General features: G+C 38.6%; 2 protein-coding genes across 5 annotated transcripts in view; one reads left to right on the top strand and one right to left on the bottom strand.

The window, feature by feature from the left end:
* LOC148371665 (growth factor receptor-bound protein 10-like) overlaps positions 1-9,498 on the top strand; it is a 147,061-nt gene extending 137,563 nt beyond the window's left edge. For all 4 annotated transcript variants that reach the window (XM_088326211.1, XM_088326210.1, XM_088326212.1 and 1 more), the window contains one exon: positions 1,153-9,498. In XM_088326211.1, coding sequence (XP_088182337.1) covers positions 1,153-1,299 — 147 coding nt within the window. In that variant the 3' untranslated portion in view covers positions 1,300-9,498. The remainder of the gene's footprint in view (positions 1-1,152) is intronic.
* Positions 9,499-10,604: 1,106 nt separating this feature from the next.
* Positions 10,605-23,145, bottom strand: cndp1 (carnosine dipeptidase 1). The gene is made up of 12 exons (XM_088326215.1): positions 23,049-23,145; positions 22,855-22,959; positions 21,409-21,552; positions 18,570-18,732; positions 17,485-17,573; positions 15,967-16,164; positions 15,815-15,899; positions 13,961-14,121; positions 13,725-13,889; positions 12,289-12,430; positions 12,066-12,213; positions 10,605-10,838 (listed from the first exon to the last, which is right to left on the bottom strand). Exons 2-12 carry the CDS (start codon positions 22,957-22,959, stop codon positions 10,760-10,762), a joined length of 1,479 nt encoding a protein of 492 aa, XP_088182341.1. The 5' UTR covers positions 23,049-23,145; the 3' UTR covers positions 10,605-10,759.
* Between the last annotated feature and the right edge of the window lie 934 nt (positions 23,146-24,079).

The raw sequence follows: 24,079 nt of genomic DNA on the forward strand, positions 1-24,079 counted from the left end.
GGGGTGCTATTCCTTTTCTGTGTTTTCATAGTCTGTATTGCTACGCGACATTTTCCATCTGTTGCATCCGTAAAACTACCTTTACCTCCTCTGAAGTTGACTAAAGTCACGTGACAAGGCTGCTACGTTTGATTGGTTAAGCATGGTAGCGCCTGCCGAAGACTGACGCCTACTTAACTGGAGGGGATTTATTAAGTAATGAAGTAACGACTTCGATGTTGCCTAATGAAGCGGAGTAAAAGTAACGTTTTTTCTTCACAAAATTACTCAAGTAAAAGTAAAGGTGAAGGGATTTAAAATTACTCAGAGAAGTACAGAATTTCCCAAAACTTACTCAAGTAAATGTACTTTGTTACTACCCACCTGTGCATTCTGCCAAAGCAAATATTTTCCGCTTCCTCAAAAGTGACTTCTTTAATAGGGGCAAATTCTTCACGCTTTACCTTTACATTTCCCCCAAAATTAGATACAAAGTCATTTTAGTGATGTTTGCCTGTGTAACGTATGCTAGGAGGGGCATTTCCCGCACGGGAACACCAGCAATTTTAAAAGTATCAACACAGGCCTAGAGCGCCCTCTTGCGGTTTAGTGTAAAAATAACATCTGAAATGTTTACCCAATCATAATGTGTCAACACTTTCAGATAAGTATAAGTTGCACCCCCGGACAGACTATGATAAAAACTGCGACTTGACCCCACTCGTGTAAAGTCTGTACTTATAGGTCATGCATCCAAGGGTTAAGTACTTACAGAGAAACAAAACTAGCAAAGAAAATGCACTTTCCATTTGGTAGTGTAGCATGAAAATGGTGAAAGTAAGAAAAGGCCTGTTTTAAAGTACAGTTTAAACCCCAATCCGAACCCCAATAAAGATTAAAAGAAGAGTTATTTAAGCGCATATAAGAAATGCACGTACTTCCACACGCATCGTGAGCTGACAAAAGTTGCAATTATGACTCAAGCCAGGAGATGGCAGCTGCGCGTAAAAAAAATAGTATTTTAATAGAAACAAATATTGAAATTTCACGTTTTTAAGGATAAATAAAACAATGTACCCTACCTTCAAATACACATTTTCACTTGGGTGTGCTATCGTGGATTTGCTTTACTGACTGTCTTTCAGACGGTAAGCGTATGGTTTGACTTTTCAGTGCGAAGAGGACGGCGAATCCTTCTTCAGCCTTGATGACGGTGCCACCAAGTTCACCGACCTGATCCAGCTGGTGGAGTTCTATCAGCTCAACAGGGGGGTGCTGCCTTGTAAACTCAAACACCCGTGCACCACCGTGGCCTTATGACACCCCCGACACCTGACTTACCAGTGGTACATCCCCAAACATGGTTCCTCCCTCGACTCTGCCCGAAAGCAGAGTGAATGTTCATATGGATTCTTTGAAGAAGTTTGTGAATTGACTGTCATTTCCATTGCTGTTCTTTTTTATTATAATTATTATTATTGTTGTTGTTTTCGATGACGCGAGTTCGCCAGATACTGCTGATTCCTTGTTGGGGTGCATTTGAATGTTGCGCGCCGAACCGAGAGGGACAGGAAGGACACGGGAAAAAATCGGCGCCGTCCTCACATGGACAATCAGCGGGAAGCTTTTTGATGATCGGACGTTCTCTCGGCAGCGTTGATTCTCAGCTTTTTGTTTTGTTTTGCACTCGTCCAACTGGGAGTGGTCTTTGCAACTCCTGCCGTTGGCGTTTTAACTGTGAGACGATGTCAGCGCCCTCTGCTGTCTGAGGTCTTTCATGACAGGACTAAACTCAGCAGAGCAGTCAGAACAGATAGACAAAGTTTTTTTTTTTCTTCTTGGTATTATTTTTATACATTTAGCGTATTTTCTGCACTATAAGGCGCACCGGAATTGAGGTGTAATCTTTGGCCTGGGGCGAAATTATAGTCTGCCAAAAACACCCCTCCTCTTCACAAACAAAATGAACATTTTCGGGCTTGGTCCTTCAAATTGGTCGGGCTCTGGTTGGTTCGGGCTTTACTACCTGCGGGACCAGGTCCTGCTAAATTTTTTGGGCCCGATCTTACCTCTATATCTGATTATAAGGCGCACCCCCAACAACTTTTTGTCATAAATAAGGAATACTAAACTATTAGGCACACAAAATTGGGACTACAGTGGGAGCCACCGTATTTATTCATTGGGTTCTTTATACACTTACCGCATATAAAAAGTGCAATGATGTATTAGTCGATAAGTATCGCCGGTTAAAGTCGCAAAACATTGTTTGCAACAGAAATTAAACCCTGATCAAGCGGTTCGGTCGTCGACACTTTACGACTAGACCACAGATGACATACAAAAAGTCATTAGAGCTTATCTCATTATCGTTTTTTTATGCTCTTGATGCTAGAAACACTCATTTGCATAGTACATTCTGATAAGTTAAACAGTCTCTCCACTCACCTGTACGTCAATGACTTCTAAGTTTGATATGTATATGTATGTAAAATAACTTGTATAGGGTTTAGTTGAAAGAATTTCTGTTTTCTGTTTTTGTCTTTAGCAAAATTATAGACACAAAGGATTGGTGAGACGTTTTAACCGAGGGGTGGGCAAACTACATCCCGCAAGCCAAACGTGGCCCGTCAGGCTTTTTCATCTGGTTCTAATAAAAATGGTCAAAATATAATGACATATATATTATAGTAAATAAAGTACTAATAATGAAAAAAATGTTTTTGGTGCCAACTTCGTCCCCATTACTCATTTGTGTGGCTACAACAAAAACAATACAACAGACATACAATACAACAAAACTACAGTGTATAATTTGGATTAGTATTGTTTTATAGTAATTTGTTAGTATTTTTGTAATATTACTCTTGTTGTAATTTTGTAGTATTTTTGTCGTAATATTTCTATTGTAGTATTTTTGTGTTATAGTATTATGGTTGAAGTATTTTTTTGGTTGTAACTGTAGTATTTATTTCTTGTCAGAATGAAAGCAAAATAATATGTTAGGTCGTTATTTTAAGCAATGAATTTGAAAATTTGTTTTGTAGTAAATTACTACAATAATACGACAGATGTACTGTTAAAAAAAAAATTGAAACTCTTAAAAAACTCCACTTAAAATACTGCAGTGTTGCTCCTTTGGTTTCAGAATTCACTATGCAAATCAGTGTTTTAAGTAAAAATAGTTTGATGATGAGACAAGCTCTAATGCCTTTTTGTAATTCATTTGTACCACTAAGGGTATAGCTGTGAATTTTTTGCGTCATCACAACCACCACCCAGGTTCGAATCCCATTGCATACAATTGCTCAAATACTGAAATGTGTACCTCATTTACTAACCACACCTATAAATACTGTATTGCATTTCCAATCGTATTAAATTTCTGGCCAGTTTCTGTTTTTTTGGTACGCTTTATAGTCCGGAAAATTCAGTCATTTTGAGGAGTGGGTAAGATTATAAAATGGTTTATGAATTATTGTAATATGCAACAGATTATTTTTTTAATTGTCTGACAATACAGAATCTGTTGTGTCCTCCGTCAATACATTTGCAAAGAGTTTTCATATTAAGTCCTGACATCAGTTTGATTCTTTGTTTTTGTTCATGTTCGCAATTCGCTTGGTGGTAAGTTTGACTTTCTCATATGTTTTTTAAACAAACGTAGCCTAGCAAAACTATGCTACATTCATTTGATGCATTTGTTCCCATTGACCACGATAGCTGTTGAAGATTTTTCTGGGCTGGCAGTGAATGAATAATTGGAACAGGCAAACTGTTGAGCACTTCCATACATTAAAAAAAAATGGGAAGCTTTAGATCAAGGGTCTCAAACTCGCGGACCAGGATGATAGTCTGAGGCTGCATTCTTAATATTAAAGTTGAAGGGACAGTGTCTATTATTGACCACTAGATGTCACTATATTTTGTCAAGCAACTGAAAACCAGTGCTAAAAATCACAAGAATACAAACTACGGAGACTCAAAGTGATCATAGGGTAGCATTTCTCCAGGTTTTGCTACCTGAAGGCAGACACTTACCGTAAATTCCTGACGACAGAGAGCACATGTTTAAAAGCCACATGCGACATGCGCAGATTCAAGAAGAAACTTGAAGAAACGCATTCATGTCCATTGTTTGCATTTTGCAAATCAGTGGGGAAATGTCTAGTAAAGAAAAGTAACTCAGTGTTAAAGTTTTTTTTTCATTTAACTTCACAGTTTTTGGATTTTCTTTTTCAAAATTACTGAATTTTCACATATTTTAAATATTACATTTATTATGTAACATACTACTGTGGTCTTTGTAGAATCATAGGGGAAATGTCTAAGAAAGTAACAGATTGTGCCACGATTCACTCGTTGGCGGACTGTCTCCACAGTTGTCAATCTCAATCAATTAGCACAATAGTCGATCTTAATAAACTTATACGCAGGAGTGTGACAAATACATTTTCAAAACAAAACTTTATATACTGACTAAAATCCAGAAGACCGAACAATCACAACAGCCTGAACACACGTCTTAAGCTCTCCCATCCTTCCGCAAATGTCAGTGATAGAGAGGAAACCTCATATTGCTACTACTACAAAAAAAATCATTACATATAAATGCTTGGAATCTCTCTAACATATAGTGTCAGCTGAGCAAATATTTTAGTGTGGCAGGAGGTGACTAATCATGGGTCAAAAACTGTGACGTGATCAGTTTGACAATAATCGTGTACCTCCCCCTTAACAGTTATCGTTGTCGGCATGTACTCTAAGCCGCAGTGTTTGAAATACAGGGAAATAGCGGCTTGTAGCCTGGAATTTAAGGTATGTTGCAGTACTTCTCTTATCATATAACTTTTTTTTAATGAATGACATTTTTACCAAGGAGGCACTAAATAATACACACTGTCCCTTTAAGTGCAGCCCAAGCGGATTATGGATTCATTTATCACTGATTGATTGATTGATTTTCATATAAATGATTAATGTTTTTTTGTGTAGGGAATTTTTTAAAAAAATCTGATTTGAGAACTTTATGGTGGAAAACCTGATTTGGCCCACCCCCACCCAGACCTTTGCTCCAGCCTTCCCCAAGTAAATTGAGTTTGAGACCCCTGCTTTAAATCCAGGGTGTCTGATTAATGGCCCACCCAGTGTACATTTATTATTTTTCAACAGCCCGCACCATATGCTAAAAAATATATATTTTCTAATAAAAAATGTGTTTTATTCACTGTGCAAGGACATTTTCAAATATATTCACCAAAAAAATGTCCTCTGCTTCTGCACCGAGTCAAGGTTGAAATTTTGTGAAGATAGGGATGAAATTTTGGTGCTGTCCATGAAGGATATATTCTTGACTGTCATTGGCCTCCATGAAACCTTGTAAAATACTTAACTAACCTTTTTTAGGTGCTTTTAACATTAAAGCAAATCTAGATTAGCCCATTTTATTATAAGTAAATAACAATCCAGTCTTCCATATCACAAAATCACGTCTGTGGTTGTCTTTTGAGATAGATTCCCTTTTATTGCCCTCATTTTTTATTAATAAACGTTTCTAAAGCCCCGCTTCAGAAGACTAATAAATGTCTTTTTTTATGTTAGGTCGCTTATAACTAGAATAGATTTATGACCTCATATTTTTGCAGGTCGGTATATGTAAAGGCCAAAATTATTTGGAACACATCTCAGGTCCAAAGCAACACTGTTAGTGTTAGATGTGTGCCTACCGGAAGAGAAGTCAGGAACTGTAAAAAATGTATGTTCATTCACCAATTCACCTTACCCCTTGCTCACTTGAATTGTACGGAGGACCGATCTTGCCATATGTAGAAATAAATAAATAAATTCTTACAAATATATATCAAATGAAAATTTAAAAAATCACATTATACCTAAATTTATGATATAAATGCAATTAATTTATTTATGCATGTTGTCATTTATTTTGTCGTGTATTTTGTCGCAACAAAAGCTTATTTAATGAGGAAGCGGCCCAGTGGTCTGAGCTTTTCATCAAGGGTCCATACAGGTGGTTGAAATTCTTGAAAATGTTTGAATTTTAATATATTATGTCATTGCCCGCTTTGAGACTGGGAGGTCGGTGGTTCGCGCCCCGGCCGAGTCATTCCTAAGACTTAAAAAGTGGTCGGCGGCGCCCTCTGTTGGCTGCGGCTGCATCGGCTCGCTACAACGGGTCAGGTGCAATCGACATTTCGTTCTGTGTACATTGTTACACAGAATGACAATACAAGGAAATTATTATTATTATTGAAAAGTGCCATGTTTCTCAAACAGTTCTGCTTAAAAATGACACTGACACTGCTCTCTGGTGGCTTTGGTTTGCCATTGCATTTCACCCCCTCGTGTTTAACTGCAGCTGGCATTAATTTGTAGGACATTGCCATCGCCCCCTATGGGCCACGCCCAATAGAACAGGTGCATGCTACACTTAAACAGGGCTCTATAAAATATATATTAGTGCAACAATTACGAATCAATTATGGACATTTGTTATGCAAACATCAACGTAGCGTTTCCAAGTGGTAAATTATAATGGGATCGACTTCCTGCAACTGAAAATGTAAGCTACATATTACAGTCATTTTACCCAACACCTTATGGAAAGATTTGTCTCAGAAATATTTACACAGAAAACAGAAATTCTTTCAACTACACCCTATACAAGTTATTTTACACACATATACATATCAAACTTAGAAGTCATTGACGTACAGGTGAGTGGAGAGACTGTTTAACTTATCAGAATGTACTATGCAAATGAGTGTTTCTAGCATCAACGTATTTGAGATTTACTAAAGATTTAAAAATCATCCTGGTAGATCTTGAACGATCTATGCCCTCGTCCATTAACCAATAAGTAAAAAACTCGGGCAGTTTGACCCGCCCTCTCTTTTGAATAGCATTTTATGTGACAAAATACACAAAAATGACACAATTCACGACAAAATTAATACAAACATAATCTAAATGCATAAATAAATTGTTGAAATAATTGTTTCTGTCTGTCTTACGCAACATATTGACACACAGGTAAAGAAGGTGGTTTTACCTATCAGAATGCACTATGCAAATCTGTGTTTTTCTGCACTGTGGGTGAAAATGGTGTGATAAAAAGATGAGCTATAATGCTTTTCATTTGGAATCTGCACCACTGGAAGGTATAGTGCAACTTTATTATATAAACATTTAATAAAGTTATTAGTTTTGCTATTATTGTCCTTTTTTGTTGATTCATGTATATATTTAGGTATGACTTGATTTATTTATGTGTTCTTTTTTTTTTTGCCGAATATTTGGATGTATTTATACAATTATTTGTACATGTGGCAGAATCTGTCCTCCAAAGAGTTGTGAGAAAAAGGCTGTGCAAAGGGAGACTTTCGTTTTGGTTTCTTTATGTCATACTCAATTGGCTAACAAATGTTTTTGTTAGAAAAGGAAAATTACGATTCAGTGCCTTTAGAAAAGCTAAGTCCAAGTAGGAGCCGATTGTAGGATTTTTTGTTAATCTTATTTCATTATTGCTCTTCTGAACTTCATCTGACATATTCGACAATGTCCAAAAGCATCCGATTCGTTTCAATGCAGTCGGCCTCCACTGTCACGCAATTTTATATATTTTCTGGAAATGTTAAAGCGCTTGGAGTTGTGTTTAATCTGAGTACTTGCAATATCGCAGTTTGATGGCATATTGCTGCTGCTTGTTTATTTAACAGAAAGTTTTTTTTTTCCACAGTTATTCGATACAGCAACCATACTGCATGATGACCCTTACAGTGCTGTGAAAAAGTATTTACCCGCTTCCTGATTTCTGTGTTTTTTGTATAGTTATCACTCACAAAGATTACAGATCATCAAGCCACTTTTAATATAACACTGAGACAACCCAAGGAAATACTAAACGCAGTTTTGAATTGTTGATTCCACTAACTGAAGGACAAAAGAAAATCCAAACCTATCCGGCCCTATGTGAAAAAGCAATTGCCTCTCGACCTAATAGCGAGTTGGGCCACCTTTTGCAGCAATAACAGAAATCAAACATTGACGCCAATTGGTAATGAGTCTTTCATAACGCTGTGGAGGAATTTTGGCCCACTTTTCTTTGCAAACTTCTTTCAAATCTGCCATATTGGAGGGTTTCCAAGCATCTAACTGGATTTAAATCCAGATTTTGACGTGGTCACCCCAAAACCTTCACTTTGTTAATTTTCTACCTGTGCTTATGTGGGTTTTCTCCGGTCACTCCAGTTTCCTTCCACATTCCATAATCATACATTTCAGGTTAATTGGACATTTAGAGCTGAACTTGCTACTCTGTTTCGGATTGTCCTGCTCCATGATCCAAAGGTGCTTAAGTTCTAGGGCATGAAATGATGGCCAAATGTTCTCCTTCAGGATCTTCTGGTGAACACCTTTATTCATTATAACGTCAACCACAGCAAGTTGTCCTGGTCCTGAGGCGGCAAAACAAGACTAGACCATCACACTGCCACCGCCATACTTTACTGTTGGCATCATGTTCTTTTGGTCAAATTCTGTGCCATTTTTACCCAAGCTGTAACTGGCTGCACACATTCCAAAAAATTACATTTTTAAATCATCAGTCCACAAATTGTTTCTCAAAAAGGCTTGACGATAATCAAGATGCTTTTTAGCAAATGTGAGACGTCGCTTTGTGTTCTGTAAAATGGATGCCATTTTTGGCCAGTATCTTTCTTATAGTGAAGTCATGAACACTGACCTGAACTGGGGCCAGCGAGGCCTACAGTTCCATGGATGTTTTTCTAGGTTCTTTCCTAACATTCTGTATGAGCCGATGTCGCACTCTTGGAGTAATCTTAGTTGGTCTACCAATCGAGTAAAGGTTTGCCACTGTTTTCTCTATTTGTGGATAATGGCTTTGACAGTGGTTCTCCCAACAGCCTTGGAAATGGCTTTGTGACCTTTTCCTTGTGGACAGTTTTCAATCACTTTTGTTTTTCTAATTTCTTCTGAAATTTCTATGGATCATGCATGGCATGTCAATTGTGCTCTTGAGATTTTGTAGCCCACTTCTCTTTGTCTAACAGATTTAATTGACCTGAATCAAAATTTCATAACTGAATATTTTATTTCCTTGGGTTGTCTCTGTGTGATATTAAAATTGGTTTGATGATCTGGAACCTTTGTGAGTGATATATATGCAAAATACACAGAACTTAGGTAGGGGTGAATAGTTGTTTTTTTTTACGGCACTGTATGAACCGATACATCTTTTTTTGTATTTGTTCAGCAACAATACTGACTGATCTACTTGAAAATGTTGTGATTTTTTTTTTCTTTCTCTCCTCAGCGCTGTTCTGTAGTTTTTGTATTTTTTTTTCATTACAGTGAAACGATCAACCAGTGCGAGTTAATGTAATTGTCTTATTGTAATGACATAGCATCTATTGAAACATTGATGTTTATTTTTATGATTGCTATTCTGAAAGAAAACCTACTTTAAAGTTTGAAAGCACACTGGTCTCGTTCATATTGTTCATTTTCTCATCACCCCAGGTGGATTGTTTATACACAGAGCATCAAGAATTATTATTCTTTTAACCCATTAAATATATTATTTTCTAGGATTATAAAAAGCTGTTATTTTTTTGTTCCAACATACTTCTATTTTTACACAGTGTTACCTAATACTACGAATCTTCTGTAGTTTACTACGCCAGTTTACAGCAATTTACAAAATAGGCATTTATTATGAAAAGTATGAAAATCAAAAGGGAAAAAAATAAATCCTCATTTTTGTGTTGACAATGTTGATTGTTCCTTGGTTACTTATGGTGCTTTAGTGCCATCTGTTGGTGTCCATAAAAGAAAATTGAATTAAATATTTTCTCTATGAATTATTTGTTAACAATGGCCAACTGAGTTCAAAGAGCCTTTATACATTTTTTTCACTGTGCCTATCTGCTTTTATCTTTCATCATCGGTGTCCCGAACACTCAGAGCTTTAGGCTGGACAAAGGGGGGCGAGGTATAATCGGTGGAGAGTGACTTCACGCCAGGCGAGTTGTTTTCATTTATCCGAGGATGAAAATGGTGAAAAAAGGAATGGACCATTTTAAATACAGTCCAAATGCCAACCCAACCCCCCAAAAAGATGACAAAGGAAGAGTTTATTCCAGCGCGTTTAACATAGACACATATGCGCACGCGGCGCATAGGCAGCTTGACCGAGGCTGCAATGATGATTTCGGCCAGAAGATGGTGTCAGCAAGTAGAATATTTGCGAAGTTACATACACCACGTTTAGAATTGTCTAGAAAGTTTGCACTTAAAAATGTCGCTCGTGATCCATTCTGAAAAAGTATTCCTAATTTTTGCAGTTCTTACATCTTAAAGGGATATGTATATGTAATATTTAATGCCACTGTATTGTGTATTGCAACCAAAAATGAGTACTATAAGTGCAAGGAAGAATACAAACTACAGAGAATCAAAATGACCACACAATTTTTTGTACATTTTTTCTAGTATTATTCCTATTACTGTTGTTATTTATATTTGTTTATATATTGAATATTTTGTGGTCTTCCATTTTGCAGAATCTGCATTACAGAATACTCAACTTTTACAGCAGCCTCTTTATTTGTCACAATCACTTTTCATAGTCAATTGTGAAATATTAACATGTCCATGGAAGGACAGAAATTTCTTCTTGTGGATGAGCTCCATCCGTTTAAAACGGAGACATGATCTACTAAGATTTCTTGATCGACGAGTCTCAGGCGCTGCTTTTCTTGATCTGGGACACCTCGTACAGGTAAGCGATGAATAATTTGGTTCCTTCGATATAGTTGTACCTGGCAAGAAATAATTAAAACGTGTTTAACTGTTGTGTTGGTAGAAACAACTAAAGAATTAAAACATAAAAATCCGAAAATAAAATGAATAACAGTAAAAGGTTTGAAGTATAAATGATGAAACGAAATAAAACTGATCCATTAAGACATAGTAAAACAAGTGGGTCTTAGAAATCCATTTAAAAATATCAGGAGTCCATGCAGACCTGATGTCCCCTGGCAGACTACTCTGGAGGCTGGTGTTTTCCAACCTGTGTGCCGAGGCACACTAGTGTGCCGCAGGAAATTGCCCAATTTTATCTTTGCAAAAGCCTGCCATTGGTCATCTTTGCTTTCATGCAACGATCAACTATATATAATATTTTATATACTATATTAAATGATAATGTTGGAACGTAGTCAAGAAAATGTTCATTTGTGGATCATTTGTGCTCATTTTATTTTATTTATTTTTAGAAATTCAAAAATGATATATTGTGAGACTTTTAAAACATGTTACAAATAACAGTAGATATAAATCTGAATGAATAACCTGTGTTACCTCCTGAGTCATAGATACCACAATTTGTAGATTAAAAACAACCTGAACAATTTAAGCAACAGGATGATATATTCATTCATTCATTACCTGCACCGCTCATCCTTAGAATAGAATAGAATAGAATATACCTTTATTGTCATTGTTACAAAATGGGTTAACATTTTGTGACAACGAAATCCCAGCTATCTTCGGGCAGTGGGCAAGGGACACCCTGAACTAGTTGCCAGTCAGTCGCAGGGCACACAAACAACTTACTCGTTTGCTCATTTACACCTAGGGACAATTTGAACCGGCCAATTAACCTGAAATGTATGATTATGGAATGTGGAAGGAAACTGGAGTGACCGGAGAAAACCCACATAAGCACAGGTAGAACATGCAAACTCACAAGGAAGGAAGGAAGGAAGGTTCGACCTCATGACCTCAGACCTGTGCCGCCCTTTCCTACTGCAAATGTTTGTTAGGATGTTATATAAATTTTCTTGAGTGATACGTCTTTCTTTTTGGTGGTCAGGCCTGAGTTAGAACCAGGGTCAAGATTGACCTGCTAAGAACGGTTACTGGTGCCAATTCCTAACACAACATTAGGGTTAGGGTCATCGCTTGAACTTGTGTCATCAGGGCATATTGCATAAACATGATATTTGATTCATGACCATGTTCTGAGAATGAGATCCAAGCCCGACCTGCTTATTTTCTCATTCTGCGAGTGCAGCCCGTCGTCGAAACCACCGATGGGCAACATAATGATGCTTTTCCCCGTCACGTCTTGGAAGGTCTTGGCGATGGGGATGGTGCCTCCCTCGCGGATCATATCGGGGTCTGTGTTGAAAACTGAACAAAACAAAGTACAAATAACGATGTTTAAGTGATTTGGTGCTTTAAATACTGAATCAAAGAAGGCAAGACCTCGTTTGACGGCCGCTTTGCCGGCCTCATAGAGAAGGTCTCGAGTATCGGCTATCCAAGGCTTCGCTCCGATCACCATTGAGACTTTCAGTTTGTTTGGACTCTTTCTCTTAGCGAACATTGCGTGCAAGTAATCGGTGACCTTGGGTGAAAAAAATCAAGACAAAAACAACATGAAACTGTCCAGCGATCTACAATCAGTGGAGGCAGGTTAGTCTGTGCCTCTCCTGTCATCATGGAAATATAAAAGTAAATCTATGTTAAATGGTTATATTTATTCCGTGTCAAAGTTCTTTTTCATTTAACTTTGCAATGTTTGGATTTTCTATTTTGAAATCGCGGAATTTTCACATTGTATTATCCTTCCATCTATCATCTGCACAACCTATCCCCACCAGGGCTGTGGGGGTGCTGGAGCCCATCCCAGCTATCTCTGGGCAGGGGACACCCTGACTGGTTGCCAGCCAGTTGCAGGGCACACAGGGACAGACAACCACTCATAGGCCTAGGGACAATTTGGAGACCCCAATCCACCTGCCATTCATATTTATTGGAATGTGGGAGGAAACCAGATTTCCCGGAGGAAACCCACGCAGGCACGGGGAGAACATGCAAATTCTGCACAGGTAGGCTGGCAACTGTATTTGAACCCATGACCTCAGAACCGTGCCACAGCATATTACAATTAGTATGTAACATACTACTGTAAGCTTGGTAGAATCAGCAGGGAAATGTCTAAGAAGGTAACACTTTGTGCCGTGATTAGGACACTCGCAGCTGTTAATCTCAATCAACTTGCACAGCGATCAATATTGATTAAATTAGTATTAACAGATATACGGGAGTGCAACAAAAACATTCTTAAAACAAAACTAAAATTCACATGCTGCGTCATGCAACTGATCTTAAGCTCGCCCACTCCTTGCGATGAGAAAGTAATAGAGATAAGACCAAGTATTGCTACTACCACATAAAATAAGTCATTAATCATGCCGACGCAGGTTACTAACTAATGAAGAGTACACGACAATTATCTGACGGTTATCGGACTGATTACAGCCTCATATGACGACAGTTTTCAGCCTAATAAAGAAAACATAACTAATATTTAAACTCCTCCTGCCACACTAAAAAACTAAATTAGCTGACATTGCGAACTATTTTAAGCATTCTTGTATAATTATATATGTCGCACTTGTACGTATATATGAATGCCAATTTGATTCATGTTGACTAGTGTGCTAGTTGATTGGAATTGGTAGTTGACCACAGTCTTAATCGCTGTACAATGTGTTGCTTTTCATGGACATTTCCCCTCTGACTCAGCCAAGATCGCCATAGGGAATCATAGACAATAAATTATAACTGAATTGGCTTATGTTATCTCTTCTCCTCATGAAATACATCAATCATCCAATCTAACAAGGCAGGCTCACCTGTTTTTTGACCACCAGGGGTTCCATGTCAGGAACTTGCCTGATGGAGAATTTAGCAGTGACCTTAGCAGGGATAACGGTTTTTGTCCCAGGATCGGAGAATGCACCCTCGATGCCATGGATGGAAACGGTGGGATAGCGCCACCTATGAGCCAAAACGTCCACCTGCAGAAAGCACAGTCACATTTTTTAGGAGCCTTCATTTTGTTAATGGGGAATACTGGAAAGGGTGTCACCTTGTTACTGTACATAAGCTCACTGACACCGATCTTGTTTTTGTAGTGTTCGAGATCAAACTGGATATCTTGGTACGTTTTCCATTCTTCGTCCGAGAGCGGCGCAACGGCCTCGCTGATGCCGGGAATCAAGATCTTGCCGCTGGGGCTTATAAGAGTGTCTGCAGGATGAAATACGGGGATTTTTTTCACTTCAGGTATGGACCACAATGGTGGAAACTAAAGATGTTGTACAGCAGGAGCAAATAATATTTTGTTTGGCTTTTAAATTATTGTGGCCTGCGGGCCGTAGTTCACAAACACTACCATTTAAATGTTAGACTACCGCTTTTCTCCCGTTCAAAACGTATAATATATATATATATATATATATATATATATATATATATATACCCCAAAAAATTTGACCTGGCAGTACTGTTTTAATCTACGGCTGCTTTATCTTGAAGGGAGACTAGTGCTGCATTCCAGAAAATTGGGAAGTCGAAATTATTCCACTTGGATTGGACCAGATACCTCCTCAAAGCGTTTCATGAAAAGTGAGACCAGAAAAATATCATTGGGATGACGCTCAAAGTGAAAGGCCCTAGTCGCGAAGTCAGGGAACATATCTTTTCTCCTGGACGGAGGTTGGAAAACCCAACTTCCCACTTTTCTGGAATGCAGAATAAGTCCAATTATTTCATAAAACAAGCACATGTTCTTGTGGTTTTTTGTTGTTCTTTTTTTAATGTTTTGGTGACAATTTGTGTCACATGCGTAAAAATGGAGAGCGCGATAAAATCTAATCCTATTTAATGTCAAAATGTAGGCATGTTTGGAAGTATCCAGTCAATCATATTAAAGAGAAGATGTACATCAAACTCATGTGCTTTCTCCCCTCAATGTGAGCGTACATACCTCACTGTTGCATTATTGGATATTTGATATTTGGGCAAGTAAAAGACCTGCCACTCCAGGACCTTGAAATGCCTTATATGAAGCAACTCCTTTATTGCCCTGGTTGTGTGTTTGTGATCATTGTTGAAAGACCCAGCCGCATCTGACCTTCAATGCCCTTGCCAATAGAAGGAAATTTAAAATCTCTCTAAACATGGCCCCAATCATTCTTTTCTTTACACAGATCAGCCTTCCTGGTCCCTTTACAGAAAAACAACCCCAAAGCATGATGTTTCCACTCCCATGCTTTACAGAGGGTACAGTGTTCTTCAGATGCAATTCAGTATTCTTTCTCCTCCAAACAAGAGAACCTGTGTTTCTACCCAAAAGTTGTGTTTTGGTTTTATCCGACCCAGTCCTCTTCGGGATCATCCAAATGCTCCGTAGCCAGCTGCAGACAGGCCTGGACATCTACTGGCTTCAGAAGGGGGAGATGTCTGGCACGTCTGACATTCAAAATTCCACTACCCCGTCCATCTTTTAATCAGGACTCAAAATGCATCTATTTCGACTTGCCTACCCATAGTAAACTTTTCTCACATGCCCTCTCACCCCCTACCTTTTTAATTGCACTGTTTTTATATTTGTTTTTATTGCTTCATTCTAGTTTTATATTCTGTGTACAGCGATCTTGGATGTCCTGAAAGGTGCTTTGAAATTAAATGTAACATAACTAAAAGTTCTTGGGTTGCCAATTAATTCGCTAAGCACTGCATTTTCATTGATTTTTTTTTTTCCCGGGCTGGATTAAAAAGCCTGCATGTGGCCCACATGACTTAGTTTGCCCACCACTGCTGGAGAGTGTTATTCATAGGTAATTTTACTGTGCATATATGTGAATGGATGCTTATTGTTACGTGTCTGCTCTTTTCTCTTGTCCTGTGAGAAATAGTTTAAATGCGAGGGGACACTCACCAAGAAGTCCAACGATATCAGTCATTGGCTCGATGACAGTGCCCCCATAAACCCCCGAATGCAAGTCCTGCTTCGGGCCCTCAACCTGCAAATGTTTCAACAAGAATGACATGTTTTTGTTTGGCTGGTGAATTAAAGAGCGCCGATCAAACCTCAGCAAAGAAATAGCAGTTTCCCCGTGTGCCGTAAGTCAGAGCCGGCTTCCTGCTGAGCCAGCCACAATCGGAAATGATGATGTAATCCACGTCCGAGAAGAACGTGTCTTTGTGCGACTCAATCATGGCATCCAGTCCGTTGGAGCCCGTTTCTTCCATGCCCTCGAAGATGAATTTCACGTTTACGGGTAATTCCTGGTTGAAACAAAAGAAAAAAGAAACTCTGAGTGGGCAAACTACGCCCGCTGGCAATATAAGGCCCGCCAATGGATTTATTCCAGCCTACGAGACAAAGCTGGGAGAAACTCAAAACTAAAGTAAGCCCTTTTCACGTCAAACAATGACCTGCAGTTTTAAATATGTCCAAGGGATGTCGCCAAAGCTAAGAGCCACTTCCAAAGCAGTATTTGCTGACTACTATTTATCAACCAGAAAACATTTGCGGAAACATCCCGGTGTTATTTTACTTTAAATAGAAGTCATGGACGCGCTGATCAAGGCAATACTTACCTGGATTAAAAAATACACCGTGAAAAAATAGCGCCTGAGTGCCTTTGCAGAAGTTTCAAGAAGCTTTAGCTCTTTTCTATATAGATATAAAATCCATCAGCAAAGTTATCAAATTAAGGTAAACATTTTCATTAAAAAAAACAGGCACAGGGAGAACATTAAAACACCACATAGGGAGGGTCGGTAACAACTTTTGAGAATTAAATCAGGTAACAGTTTTGAAAAAATGCACCTGCTCGCAACTAGTATTTCTAATCAGTTTAACTTCATCGTGTACAACAAGGAAGTAATATGTTTAAAACACGAATTTAAAATAGTTTCTGTGGTCTGCTGTAATTTCAAATACTCAAGTAAATATATTTTTAAAAATATTTCGTATGATTTTATTCTAAATAACTCTTGTTTTGTGGGTGCCTCACCTGTTGCCTAATTATGGTCAATTCCAAACTGTTGGCCATATCTACTTTTAAAGATGTTTAAGAGTGGATATTATTTAGCGCCTCCTAGCGCTAAAAAAAAAGACCCCATTATTCATTAAAAAAATACAATATTGATTTAAATAATGAGTAAAAACACAGGCAATATGATAGAAACTTTTTTTAAATACTCGTAGGTCAAGAAATGTGCATTAATTTGACTTTACATGACCCTCACTTGCTGCTACAGGTACCCAAAAACCTCACGAAATTCTGGGCAAAGAGAAAAATGGTGCAGTTTGGTTACTTTGGATCTTCTTTGTTCGTACTCTTAATTGTGCTCTTTTGAACTTGTTTTCAGTTGCACGACAAAATACAGTAGTGGTCTAGTGGTCCAATAATACACACTGTCCTTCTTTCAAAAGCAACAAAACAAACTACAGTGGTGTAAAAGCAACTGACATTATCAACGTTGTTTCGTCTCATCCTTTTCGGACCAAATTTGCTATTAAGAAGCAAAACTTCACAAGATGCTTTCAAAGGAAGCCCCAGTTGATATCAATCTTGGTGAAATGGAAAATGGCCAGACCATATTAAGGGTCCTGTAAGCTTCCACTGCATGAATCCAAGCTAAAACTGGAGCTTTGTTGTCAGATGCCCCTCTGCCATATAGGTTTCCTGTAAACAAACAGACATAAATACAGAATCAATCATCTTTTTTGACATATTTATCACAGAAATATTGTTTTATTTTTTTGGGTTTGTTTGTGTACAACACCATCCTTTTACTGTAAATGTGTCACTCTATTCTACAAGGTTGTTTCCTTAAACTTTGTTCACTCCGCTCACAAATCAAGAGATTATGCTGCCTTTCTTATCTTGGGAAGTGTTGTACTATTGAAATATGTCACTGCACATATTTTGTCATGATTGTATAATTTCTTAATTTACCACTTCATTTAATTAGTTGTAAAACACCATTGTTATGATTAGCAATTTCTTTGAGTGGAATACTCAATGAAAGAGAGAACACATCCATTTCAGCTCATGAGGAGATGTAGTCATCTTTAGACGGCTGGAAAGTCCAGCTCTTGTCCTCGCTAACGAAATATGCTTTATTTTCTCAGGCAAAAGTTGAGAGCTTCGAGCAAGATTTTCCCAAAGATGACGATGCAATTGTCGGCAAGATAGTAGATAGTGCTCTAATACACTGATGGACCACAATAATGTTTTTGTTGAACTTTGTAATAGGGGTACAATCAGCCTTTTGACCGCCCTTTTTATAGTAAACCAACTCAAGTGAATTCCTACGGCCATTGATCTTTTGCTCATTTGTGCCCAGAATATTCTGTAGTATAACCTTTGAAGGAACTACTCATCTACTACTACTTACTTCCTTGCTACCCAATATCAAACTTATAGAATGAAGATGAAAAACCCAATTAACAACAGAAGACATTCCTACAATTCATCTTACCTGAGTGGAAAATGTAAGTTTTAATTAACAGCAAAAAGCAGCACTGAATGTGTGAAAATAATCTACATCTGTAGTAGGTAATGCCGCTGAAGGTATGAGAATTGTTTGTTTTTTATGTCAATCGCACTTAAAGTTATTTGAGATCATTCTCTCAACATGTGATGAATGCATGACATTGTGTAAAGCTGTGAAGTTACCGTTGATGTCGGTCAGGTTGAAGGGATCGGTTGCCCAGCCGTCCTCAAGCTTCGCCGGCTGCACATCTGTGTGACCGTAGATGCAAACTGTGTGCTTGTTGGAATCGTTACCAAACTGAGCAGTCACCACTTTTGGCAAAGTTACCGTCCGGCCATCAGGAAGCTGCAATTACAAATGGACATGACATTTACATTTAAAGATGTTATAAGGCATTTCTGACTAGGGGGTAACCGTTTTTTGTTTTTTTTTTGGTTTTTCAAGGTATGCTCTTCAACCACATAAAACATGACTCTGCCCTTTGATGCCAGTTTTTTGAAACTGTGCAGTTGCATTTGTAATGTCATCTGATTGGCTTACACATGTAAGTGGTCCTTAAGTCAAGTGAAGTCAAGTCATATTTATATGCACGGCCCTTAATCACAAAACAGTCTCAAAGGGCTGCACAGACCACACCATCCCCTGATCTGAAACTTCCGTACACGAGGGCAAGGAAAAACTCAAAAACCTCAACATGGGGAAAATTAGGAAACCTTGAGAAGGAGTTGCACTTGAGGTAATCCCCCTTCTGGGATGATCAGGCTGCATTGGCTGTTGCAAGGGCATTAACAGACAATACGCACTCAACTTCAACATTAAATATGAGTGATAAAAGAAATCATGAACAAAGTCTAGTTGACGGAAACAACAAGCTTCCTGTCTCAAAATCTCAAACGATGCAGCGGCTTCTTGAAGAATGTATATAGGGACATTCGGTGAAGAAGATGAGTGTGGTAGGGGGGCGGAAGGGGGCTAGGGGGGCGGTAGGGTGGCGGCAGTCCGAAGTCTAAGTCAGAAGTTTGAACGTAGTGCGATTGTGAAACCGCAAAGTAGTGCGTTTTTTTCAAGGTTTTGTAGTGAGTGATGGAGTTTTGGCCAACCGCAATTGTTACTGTTCGAGTTCTAAAAGCGCCGACCAATCAGAGGCAAGTTTTAATCATAGCACAAGCCAATAAACACGACTCAAAGTTTGCAAGCATCACGCTATGCCACACCTACCGTGTGAGCTCATTGAGTGTCATGGCGGACTCAACAGAGTCAACAAATGAGAAGAAAATGAAGCTTGCACCGAAGAAGGGCGGTATATCACTTGTTTGGACCTTTTTGTTTGGTTGTGAAAAAGAGGACGTGGAACAGAAGAAAAACGCCTGTCGCAGAATTTGCTTTTGCGCAGTCGCTAGGTCCAGAGGAAACACAAGTCATTTGTACCAGCACCTTAAAAATTATCACAGCATGTAAAAAGGATTCTTTGTAAAAGACGAAGAAGGTACTAATAAACTGGGGAGCCAAGCCAGCCTGCAAAAGTTTGGGAACCATTGTTCTAGATCACAGGGGTCAAACAGGCGGCCCGCGGGCCAGATCAGGCCCGCTGAGGGATTGAATCCGGCCCGCGAGACAACACTCAGAGAAGCGCAAGAGAAAAACAAGCTGCAGGTTGAAATATGTCAACTTGATGTTTCCAAAGCCAGGTGCCTCTCACAAAGACACTGTACTTGTATTTATTTATCTCTCTCTCTCTCTCTCTCTCTCTCTCTCTCTCTCTCTCTCTCTCTCTCTCTCTCTCTCTCTCTCTCTCTCTCTCTCTCTCTCTCTCTCTCTCTTTTCCACCCCTTTTCTCCCAATCTCTGTCTCTTTGTTGTTCTTTGTCTCTTTATCTCTCTGTGTCTTTTTAACTTATTTTGCTCTAACTTCTTTTTTTCCTTTTTTTCTCTTTTCTCTTTCTCTCTTCCTACCCTTCGCGCTTTCTTTTCTCTTTTCTCGGCAGTAGCTCAGGAGGTAGAGCGCTCGTCTTGGGATTAAGGGATCCCAGTTCGAATCCCGACTCCTCCGTGTTACATGTCAAAGTGTCCTTGGGTAAGACACTGAACCTCTAATACCCCCAATAAGCAGGTTAGCGCCTTACATGGCAGCAAGGCCGCTATTGGGAAATGTGGAGCACATTGTAAAGCGCTATATAAATGCAGATCATTTCATTTCATTTCATTTCATTTCCTTCTGTATTTCTATTTCTCTTTGGATTCCTTTCTTCCTCTCCCTTTCTTTCCCCCTCTCTCACGACTTCTCTTTTATCTCTTTTGTTTCTCACGCTCTCTCTCTCTTTCTTTGTCCCACCCTCTCTCATTTTCTCTCCCTCTTTCTCTTATTTATCTCTCTTTCTTTTTCTCTTTAATCTACTAGTCCGGCCCCCGACAGAATGTTTGTTCTATCGTGTGGCCCCCGAGTTGAAATGAGTTTGACACCCCTGTTCTAGATGATGGTGAGCATCAGGTCCAGGTGCTGGTACGGTGGCTCAGAACACATCCAGGCTTATCCTGTGAGGTCAACATCACTCATAAGCTATGGAATATAAGTGTGTCTTAAGTTTGATTCAAACACTTCAACTGTGGTTGCAGATCTTATCGCATTCCCTAGCAACAGGGCTTGAATGGAGAACACTCTCGAACCTGCAGATTTCTTCTTGGCTCTTGGAATCAAAAGTAGATCAAGACTAAACCATGCAGCTATTACATTTCAAAACCCTCTTCATTGGTCTCAGGCCAGAAAGACAAAACTCCATTCAAGTCATAAAAATATTGTATTTGCTGTACATGAAGAGTAATAGTGGTGTCAGTGTTTGCCTTGAGTTCACTAGACTTTAAAGATTTTAATTAACTTAGACTCGACCTGCCATTGGCGAGCCAAAGCTTTCAAGCTGATTAAGTAAAAGAATGAAAAAAATCTAACAGCAATTTATATGAATTTCAGTTTTTTGGGGCTTTTCTCACTTGGCTTTGGTTGTTTTTTTGTCTTTTTTAAACTGACCTCTTGATGTCCGATGTCGATTAACTGGACGCTTCCTCCCATTTGCCGGAGCTTGTTGGCCGTCACGTCCATCATATGGTGTACATCTGATCTCTTCAGAATATTGCTGGAGTCGCTTTCAACGGCCACCCATTCTCTGAGAGTCTAACATGAGTACACGGAGCAAGCCTCAATCCTTAAAAGTTGAATATTGTACAAACAGGCATCTATCCTAACTATTGTTTGGTGATTCAACACTCACATTTTTCAAATCATAGAATTTCTCAAGCCTGAGATTTCTAGATTTGACAGCATAAGACCCCAGTGTGTAATATTTAAGTACTAGATGTCACCGTATTTTTTTTTGTGTGTGAACAAAAACCAGTGCCAAATGGAGCTACCTATGATTTTTTTTAAGTTAACATTGATATGATAGTTCATGTATTTTTGCCAAGTATTTATATCAATTTTGTTGTTTTTTTAATGAATGAAAGTGTTTTTTTAACTTCTAGGAGGCACTAAATATCACACACTGTCCCTTTAACATGTTACAAAGGAACGCATTGCTGGAACAAAACGACTTTTCTCTGAAATGAGTACTCTAGTGCGTTATTATTACATAATCATTTTGTAACTTCACTGTCGTCACTACAATAATGCACGACTGCGTTATTCTACTACTTATTTAATCCAGATCATGTATTATAATGTCCTCTGACTGCTGGATTCTCCTGCTTCATTCACGTTATCAAGTCCAACACATCATTCAATTAAGGGTGTGTGTGTTTATATGGTGGCACTGTCTCAAGCACAGAGTACGAGGCCGCTGACTTACTCTTCATGAAGATATTCTCCCTACCCTATATGCTCGCATCTAAGCCGAAATTTATGATTTTAAAATAAAATACTTAAATCAGGGTGTCAGCGTGTATGCACATATTTGGTTGTGTCACCAGTAGCGAATGGTAAGCACCCCGAAGCTCATACAGGAACAAGAAACACGCAGAAAATATATAGGGCAAATATAAGCACAGAATTTACGGTAAACATTTTTTTTAAATCTTTTTATTTGTATAATGTTTTGTATTTGTACGGTACACAGAAACTGAGAAAAAGCTCTTTGAGTGGTTTGAAGCCAAGAGACAAAATGGATATGAGTCTCTCTGTTAAGTGTTTTTTTTTTTTTGCAAGATCGCACAAGCCAAAAAATGTGAAGCGTTCACTCTTTCCCCAACTTGGTATACATGTTTTCTTCTATTATTGGCCATTTTAAAGCAGTTTTAGTGGGTCGGCTTCTGTGCGAGTATAGATGCTAATTTATTACTTATTACTTACTTTGTTTTTTTTGGGTCTCAGCAATCTTTGGTGTAACAGAGGTACGTTTTAAATGTAGTAACTCAGAACTGTAAATACTATTTTTCGGTCATATGCTCAACACTGACCACCAGCAGATAAAACAGTACATACCTCAATGTACGCTTCTTGATGACTATCCACATAGTTTACCAGTTCAGAATACTGGAAACCATCAACACTGTAGACAAGCAGCAAGCTCAAAAGTAGCCGATTCATCTGTTGAGATAGTTGTATGGTATTGAACGAAACAAGTCAATTTAGCAATTTCTTTCTTGAAAAAAAAAATCACATGACATCATACTCACCTTCAAATATCAACCAACTCAAAGTACCTTTCTCAGCTTCTGCTTGGATTGCTTTGCTTTTTTGGGAATATTTATATAGCTTACAACCCCAGCCAGCCCTCCCACACCCCACAAAGCTCATGTAATAAAACTCAAGTGAAACATTTCTTGACAGTGCCAAAAAAGCTGACTAATTATTTTTTGGGCTGCTGAGCACAAGATCAGAGGTTGGCCCCATTGATCTTGCTTCAAGACTTCACACAGGGGTTCAGCCGGAACAAAAACAACATGATGGATTAGCGCATTCCTGTTCCAGCTCACAGTGGTCTATATTTATTACCGGTATTACTTTTGCCTGAAAGACTTCAAGTACAAAGTTTTAACAGTCAAACACAAACAAATTATTGAACTTGGTAGTCTGTGTGTCAATCAAGTAACCACAAGAATTCTGATTGACATTGCGCCAAAAATCCACCTGTTTGTATCAACCTCTGCAGAGACTCAGAGCCAGAGCCAGCAGGTTTAAGGACAGCTTTTTCCATCAGGCTGTCAGGACCCTAGCCCTGCCGTACCACCTCCCACCCCTCTGCCTTCTGCCAAATCAATGCAAAACTGCTCTATTTAGATTCTGGTTATATTTTGCACATTTTGTATTTATAACCTTACGTATTTTTCCGTTTGTTTTTGCATAAAAAAAAATTTTTATCTTGCTGCTACTTGTTTTTTTTTATTCTGCCTCATTTCAGCTGTGTTGTGCATATAGCATATTTGACTATAAAATTTAAGTAGATTTGAAGTTGAGGGGCGGCCATTTTGGCTTTTGCTTTCGAAAGAAGATGACATCGCATGTACAGAACTAGGGCAACCAATCACAGCTCAACTGTTATCCAAAATGTTAACATTTGTCATTGGCTGTTCCGTATGAATCATGATCGGGAGTCACCGGTACATACAATCATAGCAACAGAGATAACCCTTTATTTTTATTTGACAGCTATTGACAAAATGGACGCCCATAAAATGGATTGAAAACAAGTGGAATTTGCTTCTTT

This window comes from Urocampus carinirostris, chromosome 2, assembly GCF_059441175.1.
Source record: "Urocampus carinirostris isolate Australia breed hairy pipefish chromosome 2, RoL_Ucar_1.0, whole genome shotgun sequence".
Classification (NCBI taxonomy): Eukaryota; Metazoa; Chordata; class Actinopteri; order Syngnathiformes; family Syngnathidae; genus Urocampus; species Urocampus carinirostris.